Source organism: Triticum aestivum, chromosome 4A (genome assembly GCF_018294505.1).
Source record: "Triticum aestivum cultivar Chinese Spring chromosome 4A, IWGSC CS RefSeq v2.1, whole genome shotgun sequence".
NCBI lineage: Eukaryota > Viridiplantae > Streptophyta > Magnoliopsida > Poales > Poaceae > Triticum > Triticum aestivum.
Genome location: NC_057803.1, coordinates 460,034,039 through 460,043,095, shown reverse-complemented (window position 1 = coordinate 460,043,095; position 9,057 = coordinate 460,034,039). Strand labels below are relative to the sequence as shown.

Here is a 9,057-nt window from a genome sequence, read left to right as displayed (position 1 = left end):
TCAGCGTTTTTCTTATTCGGGGCGACGATTCACTTCACAGATTGCGCGCGGCCGGTATTTCCTGGTCTGCATCGACGACTTCCCAGACGCCGCTTTTACAAGCTCTTGTGTTTATAAAAAATTGCTCCACTGAGGCAGAAACCAAATGCTGCATCGAGTTTTGCTCACGTCACATCGTCGGTGGATGCAAGAGGAAGAAGACTTTGACCACTCCCAGATATTTGATTGTAGTTTTATCTTTTTGTAAGTACGTGCCTTAACCTTTTTTCCAAAAAAAATAGGTGGAGATGGGTCTGGTTTTAAATTTTTTACTTTCCCCCAAAAATCTCCGAAAAAGTAACTTTAGCAATTTTTATGCTCCATTTCAAATGAATGACCCGATTTTTCATTTTTGTGACATGGCAGCAATGTTTGGGTCTCGACCCACCCGACTATGTCGGGGAGTCCCTCCTGTCTTCTTCCCCCGCTCTTCCCGCCTTCTCTTCCTCCCCCGCTCCACCGCATCTCCTCCCCACCACTCTTCCCTCCTCCCGTCTCCTCGCCCGCACGCCCTCAGCCACCGCCGGTAACTTCTCCACACCCAGATCGCTTCTTGATCCACTCCGTTTTCGATTCAATCGACATTACCCCCAAACGGATCGACGCCAGATTCCACCTCGGTAACGAAGACAAGCAATGGGGATCTCCAAGGTGACGGGCATCGCGGCGACGGCGCTCCTCGTCTCGTCCCTCGCCCTGCGGCAGGCCGGCGTGAGGGCCGCCGCCACGGCCCCCATCCTCGCCACCAGCTGCGTCGCCTACGTCGTCACCGTCGCGTCCCACACCGCCGTCAACGTGCCGTGGATCCTGGGCAAGACCCCGTCTGGCCGGTTCCCCCTCTGGTCGGCCGTGCTCTTCGGCCCCTTCCTGATGCTGGCACGCACGTACGCCAAGGTGAAGAGGTTCCTCAGGAAGGAGAACGTGTACGACGAGATCGCCCAGGGGCTCTACCTCGGGGGCTGGCCGTTCATGGCAAAGCACCTGCCTCCCGGGGATCCGTCCGTCGTGGATTGCACGTGTGAGCTGCCGAGGAGCTCGTTTGTGAAGGTGGATGAGTATGTCTGTCTTGCTACTTGGGATACCAGGGCCCCGTTACCGTCCCAGATCGAATTCGCGGCGCGGTGGGCCTGCGAGAAGAGAGCCCAGGGGAAGCCCGTCTATGTCCACTGCGCATTTGGTTAGCAATGATCCCCCCCTCTCTTGTTTGCATTCTATTTTTGGCGAACCATTCTTAGTTTGGTAATTTTGTTGTATTTATTTACAAGTGACACCACATGAAGATAAAATGGCTATCTGTTTTGTGCATGATTTACAACCACATCAGGTCATGGAAGAAGTGCCTGTGTCATGTGCGCAATTCTAGTGGCGACCGGCGTCGCTGAAAACTGGAAAGACGCTGAAAACATCATCCGAGGAAGGAGGAAGATCAAAATGAACGCTCTTCACCGCAAAACTTTGGAAGATTGGTCCAAAAGTCGAGTTGTCCAGAAAAAGGATAATTAGCTGTGAGCTGATTTCTTTCTTACATCATATACTTCTTCTGTGAGGTTAGAACCAAAACAGAGTAAAGCCATATTTGTATAGGAATACCATGCCATTCTTTATTTGAAATATTCCTCCACATGTCAATCATGTGTGACACAAGGAAATCCTCCATTACCCCCCTGAAGACGCAGGAAAGTCCTTCCTTTCTTTTACGTGTTTGTTCAATGTATGTGTGGTAGTTGCTCCTCTAAGCAACTCTTTTCACAGCAAAATCAGTGTTGTGCAGTGTACACTTTGGTTTATAATGGAAGAAACTTGAACTTATCCTCAAGCTGGTTTCTATTATCTGTGTTGCAAAATTGTAGGAGTAGCAAGGTTTAACTTCAAATGACAATTCTTTTCCTGTGAGTACTATCTAGGTACTAGCGTGCTTGAACTGTACAGATGTAAAAATCAAATGTAGTTTGCAGTTATAACTCAACAGCAGTGTGTGAAGTATAAGACTCTGAATGAGGTACTAAATTTGATATCTGGAACAGGTTTGTGTACTCATGCTTAGAAATTACCCCTTTGTTCCCTCCTAATGATAAAAAATTGTGACTGAATGTCAGTGTTTCACTATATTTTATCTAACCTTTTCCCCATTTTTGGCAGTGATATTTTTTCCAAATTCTGTCAGATAGCTCACCTATTCAATTCAAGATATTTTGGTAGTGGTGCATGGTAGAAGGTGTTCTTACAAAATGCAGCCAGAAGTAATGAAAATAACACAAATTGACAATAATGAACTCTGGGTGTCCTCCATTTGTTCTCACTCCAGGATACATTAAACCATTTGACTCAAGAAAATCTGATGACAGTTGTACGCATTCTGACAAGTTCTCCCATTTCTGGAGCTTCCTTTGTTTCCCAGCTCTCTGTTTCTCACATATCTGCTACATTACATCCAAAAAATTTCTTCCCAGTTGTTTTGCTTATGCTCCTACTTTGAAGGTTAGTTCCAAGATACATTTGAATCAGTAGGCTGAATATTGGCTTTCAGCTGGATGTGCTGCAATGCTTAGCTCTCCACAATTGCCTTCATCTGTCATCAGTATCCTGCAGGCAATATATGCACCAGCAATAAATAGATCAGAGATAGATCCAAAAAAATGGTACTACAACTGCTGAACCTATGCTTCTTTTAGGCCAAAACAGAAAATGGTTAGTTGGCAGGGATAGCCGAACATATCCTAGGGAAAAGAAACAGAGGCTGGGATAGCTGAAAGCATCCCAGGAAAAAGTGAAAGAAACCGTCTCTAGTTCTTTTTCTGCACACCATAGATGCACCTTGTTTTTGCCATTTGTTTTAGTGCAGGCTATGGTGTAGAAAACAAGCCTGCTGACTTTTGAGTTTTGATTGCTGGTAGGAGGGTGGTCGATTCCATACTGATTAGTAGGGCACATCTGGGTATTATAAACTAAGATGATTCTCGCCTCTATTAAGCCCTTGCTCAATCATATGCACTTAGATTTTTTTAAAATTGTAGATAGGCTATAACTTCAACAGCTACAGGTAGCAGACTTCATATTTAGCAAAAGAAAACTAATCACAGGACAGAGGTAAGAATTGTGTGGTACTTACTCTCGAGGGCGAGAAGCCCAGAGGGAGCTTAGGGCACGGAGGCGGTTATGGTACTCGCCAATAGCCAAGAAACATCGAGCTGCCTGCCTAACTGTCAGAATCCTGTGCATCTGGTGAAGAGTCTGCTGCCTCAAGTTATCAGCCTGGAAATGACATGTCACATATGTTGTTTTAGTACATGCCTCAGTGATCTTATTCTTGGCAGCTAAAACTCACAGCAGATGCTAGCAATAAACTTTTTTGAAATAAACCAGATGAACAAATGAAGTTTAAAAGAATAATAACTTGCGAATTGTGGATAGATTGACCTTTTAAATTGACAAATCACTTATTTTTTGCACTGTTAGTGGAAGTACTTATGAGGTTTAAAAAGTTTACTTATTCTTGGCACAGTTAGTAGCAGAACTGATGCTAGAATGATTTAGGTGTGGCCAGAGCAATAAATTTCCCCTGAATGCAGATTGTTGCTACATTTGCCTACAAGTTTTACCAGGCGCTTCATTGCTCATCTACAAACTTGAATAAGATGAGTGAATAGTCTAGCATACACTGACATAACGGTCAAGTTTGAAGAGTAGTGACACATCTTGGGTTACCTGTATGACAAAGCCTTCAAGGCTAGCCAGCTTGCCGAGAGCAACGGCCATGTCGCCCATGAAGCTCCCCAGGTTGGTATCGTCGCTAAGAGACCCGCTGCCTGCCACCGTGATTGCTAATGACTGATGGAGCTGCTCCAGGCCCTGGGTGAGAGCTTCTTCTGCCTGCTGCAATGACTGCTCAAGGCTGCAGATGCCAACCATTTGCTGTTCAGTCAAGGGATCAAGCTGAGGTGCCAGTGTCTGCAGCAACAGTGGGAAGTATGTACTTTCATTAGGATATCATTAGTACACTTCGAGAGTTTGTTTGGCAATTTGGTTCCTGAACTATCAAATGAACCTTTTTTGCTAGAAACTATGAGATGAAAATGGCAGTTGATTTCGTTTCTATTTTTTTAGGAATAACATTGCTAATGTTCAGTGTAGTTAGAGACACATGCCTTGAGCAGATCAGAGGGCCGGAAGCCGCCCATCCAAAGGAAGCAGCGCTCGGCTGGGGTCGCCCACATCCCAGTGATGAGATGAAAGACGTCCGCCCTGGCAGCGGCACTCTTGAGGCGAAAGAGCTCATCGTAGTGGGTCAAGGTGTCGTCGATGATGGCCCTGAGGTCACCATCCGGCAAGTGCGCGTGCAGGCCTCCCCGGAGCTCAATCATGCGCCTGCTGTCGTCGTCCAGCCACCTGTTGTACTCGACATCGAACATAGCAGCACCTGGAAAATAGATATCACAGTTCGTATTCAGTCCAATGCCAAATCTTAACCAAATTCCCACCACACATTATAATCAGTGAATGCGTAGGAGAGCTGATACTGGGGTTGACTTTACACACCAGGGCTGGAGTTTCCACCTGGAGCTCCTCCAACCAAGAGTCCCTACACAAAGCTCACAGGTTCATATCACACTTTACAATATGAAAACCTAGCTCGATACTTTGGCATAGAAGGAACTTGAATGATATTTTTCTAACTCGAGTGATTTTTGTGATCATATATGCAGAGGTGCACATGGTGAATTAGCTGCAGAAATGAGAAGCACCTGAGAACGAGCCCGCTGGAGATCCTGTTCCAGTTGAGCAAGCTTCAGCTTGCCACTCTCAAGCTGCTGAATGTAAGCCTACACATGATGGATAATTCAGATGCAAAGGTCAATAACTTGGCAAATTCATTGCTGGGAACACCAATTCAGTTCAGATTACAAAGCATGGTCCACCTTCTTCCGAAGCCTGCTTTTTCTTGCAGCCTCTCGATTCTGCGCTAGCCTCCTCGTCGTCTGCTAACCACCAAGGGAGAAGAACTCATTATAAATCTCAAGATTCTCAAAACCAAATGCATTGCGTTGCTCCAGGAACATAGATTTCGATGGTACCTTTGGATCAAGCGCCTTGCCAGTCCTGTCACTGTGAGTGGAACTTGTTGCCATCTTCTGCACATGACAAGCGACCATAAGAAGTCCAGCACAAGCTAAAATCAGTTAGTTGATTTTTTTTCTCTCTCAAATATATGGGTCACGACATTGCATATTAGAAGAAGAATTTCAATAAGAAGCAATCAGTTGACACATCATGCTCACTTAAAACACTACTAGTATGATAGAGCTGGGAGATGGAAGAACAATGTGTCCATGGCGCAATCAAGCAAATACTTAGTAGTATATAGTATGATCTCTACTGCATGCACGTTACATCAAGCACATATAAAGAAACATCAATGTACATTTGGTGGAAACCACCCACTCCAACAACAGACAAAAGAAAATATAGTATATATTAGGCCGTGCTTTTCTTTTCTGATGGTGTGTTGCTGTCGCGTCGCCCCCTAATTTGCAGGGCTCTCTTTCAGCCGAGTGTGAATTGTTATATTTTGTTTGAGAAAGAAGCGTGGATTAATTAATCAGTGCATAAGATTTTGTCTTGCTTATTTGTCTATCCAACAATATTGATATACATATACCCTGGCACTGGCAGTTCACCAATTGACCAGAAAGCAGCGTGCACCTAAAGCAGACACTGACCCAGGGTGGCATTATTCAAGCATCCAACTAATTGAGGCCACAGTTTCTTGCTAGGGACAATATTGTAAGAATGATCCCTTGTCTCCTATCGCATCACCAATGGCAGTGGCAATGCCAATGGCAGGGCAGCTAGGCTCTAATCTAACATATCCTCTACATTAATCACCTATCTATCCATATGTGTGTGCCTAGAATGGAAGGAAGATGTTGCTATTCCAACAAGCTCTCTAGACTTGTTTCTATAGGTCCAAACAAGAAAAGAAGAAAAAAGGTTCACCTAACATGTTGGGATTGGAGATCTTGGGGGCAGCAACACATCTTAAATGCACACCCTGCCTCAACCGTATGGATTCTTTCTTTCTTTCTTTCTTGTGCTGCCTATGGCAGAAGCATTTTGCTACATGAGCATCTTGGAAGTTGTGGCCTAGCTACTGACATGGCACCAGGCTAGCTATCTACTCTAGAACTAGGAGAGACGGATGATGATGGCCAGGGGAGAATGTGTAGAAGCAAAGAACAAAGACACGCAGGAAGCCAAGCAACAGTGCATATGCCAATGCATTAAATGAATTTGATACTGTATGACCATTCACAGTGGTAGAGTACCTGCTGCTGCTGGTGCTGGTGGTGCTGCTGCTGTGAAATCTGATGGAACTGGCCTGCCACGGTGACTAATCCTACCATCCCTTGCTGCTGTTGCTGTTGCTGCTGGTGATGATCCGATGAGTCCATGTTGATGTTGTTCTTGCTGCTGCTCTCTGAGTCTGTGCTGTCTGCTGTCACATTTGAACCCTCCTGCTGGCCCAGAAAACAAACACATGTATACACACATCAGTGAAGAACAGTTTTAGGTGCAAAATGCTTGTAGTAATTCTACAGTATCTTTTTGCTGCAGTACGTACGTGTCCTTGAATGATGTAGTATATTTATTTACCTTGGGTGTGTGGTGGTGATGGAGAGCGAGCGGCCAGGAGGGGAAGATGTCCAGTGTGGGAGGCGGCCTAGCTGCTGCCGCTGCCGCTGTAGCAGTATCAGCCACCGTACTGGGGAAGGCTGCAAGAAGATATGATAGGGGAGGAGGAGATCAAGACATGCATCGCAATAGGCAACAGCAGAGAGAGAGAGAGAGGTGTGAAGTGCAAAGGCTGCGGCGCTAGTACTGCCTGTGATCACAAAGGGGTAGGGGTAGCAGCGGTCGCGTGGGCCCACTGTGGCAGTGAAACTGAAAGTGGCCTTGGGGGTTATTCCCTTTGAGCTGTGCTTTTGCTTGCTTGCTTGCACAGCCAGCCAAGCCAGAGCCAGAGGCTTGCTGCAGTCTACATGCATACACACACTCACTACTCTACCTAGCTAGTACCATGGTCCATGGGGTAGAGAGAGAGAGAGGGAGAGAGAAGGGTATCACAAGCAACACACACACAACTGCCACTTCTGCCGCACTGCATGGTTACTTTTGACTAGGATGCCCTAACCTCTCGGTAAAGTGGCTCGCAGCCTTGTGCTCTTTGGTCTCTTGTTGGACTCGCTTGGCTAGGCTAGAGAGAGAGAGAGAGAGGTGTTGTGTGTACGTACGCATGGCGTGGTTGTGTCCATGGTGGTGGTGGTGGTGGCGATGAGGATGATCCGTGGAGGTGGCCGTTGCAGTTTGTTGCTGGGAATGGGAATGCGAAATCATCCTGCCGCCGCTGCTGCTGAGCGTGGCGACCTGGTGCATGAGGGCCTCCTCCAGCTCCCCGAAGTAGGCGCCGCCGCTGCCTCCTCCTCCGTCTTGCTCGCTGCTGCACGCACGTACAGACCGTCATCACCATTACATTGCCATCACCAAATACGTGATATATCTACAGAAAGATTCCTATGTATGTATGCATGTATGTGTGTATCTAGACGCACACAGGATCGACGGCAGGCATGAAGCATGAAGAACAGCAAGCCGACAAAAAACAACTCCATACAAGGCAATACGCATGCAGAGGCCAGAGGTGATGATGAATCAGGATTCATGTTTGCCAAATCTTGAAAAATAAGTGCATGCCGTTCATCATGGTTATTGTTTTCCATATAGGGGAAAGAAGCAGAAGAGAGATGACAGACAAAACAAAACCACAACGAGAAAGAGGGAGAGAGAGACGGGACAGAAGAGGTTGCTCTTACAAGAAGGCTGCGGGAGGCATGGAGTTGGTTGGCATGGCCATGGCGGCATGGAAGCCGCCATAGCCAAGCACATGATGAGGAGGAGGACCCCTGTGCCTCGGATGGCCTGAACTGCTGCTGGCCTCCTCCATCCTCGACCTCCAAGCCGAAACTCTTGCTGCCTCGACCTCCCACTCCCAGTAGAGAGACTCTTTGCGCTCCTGGCTGCCTTGCTTCTGCATGCCGCACAAGAAAACCTCACATGAGCAACACACACAGGCAACCCCCCCATGCCTATATATCTACCTCAGCAAAGAGAAGGCATGCGAGCGAGGAAGAGGATGCAGACAAACAACGTACCAGGGCACTGGGTTTTACAGCACAAAAGAGACCGGCTTGAGCAGAGCAGAGCAGGCGGCTTGACCGTTTCTTTCTTTCTTTCTTTCTTTCTCCTGTCCTGTGTTCTTCTTGCTCTTCACGCACCCTGCAACTTCTTGTCTTGATGCATCTGACTGACAGACACTCTGTTTCGCCTGCCTTGTGGGGCGCGTGTGTACCGCTTGCTAATCCCACAGTTGAGAGGATCTTGTCCCTTCTTGCCTGCTTTAATTTGTTTTGGTCTCTCTCTTGAACTGTGAAGAGAGAAAGAGAGAAAGGGAGAGAAGAAAGAGAGAGAGGGAGGAGGAAGAAGGTGGTATAGTAGAGTAGGGGTCTTGTCTTGACTTGAAGGGCTTTTGTCAAGAAGCCACCCTCGCTCTCCCTCTCCCTCTCCCTGACTGCACTCTTATCGCATTGGAACTGACTGCCATCTCCCATTGGCTGGCCCCGCAGCAGTTTCTTTATTTTATGCGTCCATGTCCGTGTCCAGCCCTTCTCTCTTCTCTTTTCTCCATCCATGCTCCAAAGGGTTCAAAGAATGTCCATAAAGGGGGGCACAAAATTTACGTTTTTACACCGTGAGAACGTATCCATTCTTTATGCACTGTTGAAGAAAATTTGTGCTTTGTTGATCGGCCATTTTTCTACTCGATCGGCGGGCGATGACCATCTTAATCCCCTGTTTAGACCTTGACACCGTCTACATACGATTATATACAACTTAACCAATCGCGCGGATAATCACGAGACATTTCAGTTGTGCACAAAGTCATAAACGTCTTGTCAACCTTAT

At 46.7% G+C, this 9,057-nt stretch overlaps 2 protein-coding genes across 4 annotated transcripts; one reads left to right on the top strand and one right to left on the bottom strand.

Moving 5' to 3' along the window:
* Window positions 1–419: 419 nt before the first annotated feature.
* Window positions 420–1,855, top strand: LOC123086351 (uncharacterized). The gene is made up of 2 exons (XM_044508109.1): window positions 420–1,216; window positions 1,364–1,855. The coding sequence occupies exons 1-2, from the start codon at window positions 676–678 to the stop codon at window positions 1,540–1,542; spliced, it is 720 nt and encodes a 239-aa protein (XP_044364044.1). The 5' UTR covers window positions 420–675; the 3' UTR covers window positions 1,543–1,855.
* A 429-nt stretch (window positions 1,856–2,284) lies between these two features.
* On the bottom strand, window positions 2,285–8,677 carry LOC123086349 (transcription factor TGAL4). Of its 3 annotated transcripts, none has more exons than XM_044508108.1 (13): window positions 8,247–8,677; window positions 7,908–8,122; window positions 7,329–7,531; window positions 6,691–6,809; window positions 6,363–6,554; window positions 5,112–5,168; window positions 4,956–5,015; window positions 4,782–4,859; window positions 4,576–4,618; window positions 4,185–4,456; window positions 3,745–3,987; window positions 3,149–3,291; window positions 2,285–2,622 (listed from the first exon to the last, which is right to left on the bottom strand). In XM_044508108.1, exons 2-13 carry the CDS (start codon window positions 8,036–8,038, stop codon window positions 2,541–2,543), a joined length of 1,623 nt encoding a protein of 540 aa, XP_044364043.1. In that variant the 5' UTR covers window positions 8,039–8,122; window positions 8,247–8,677; the 3' UTR covers window positions 2,285–2,540. The 3 variants fall into 3 exon arrangements, with proteins under 3 accessions (XP_044364043.1, XP_044364041.1, XP_044364042.1); XM_044508106.1 differs by having other exon boundaries at window positions 7,329–7,534; window positions 8,247–8,675; XM_044508107.1 differs by having other exon boundaries at window positions 6,363–6,551; window positions 7,329–7,534; window positions 8,247–8,673.
* Window positions 8,678–9,057: the final 380 nt, after the last annotated feature.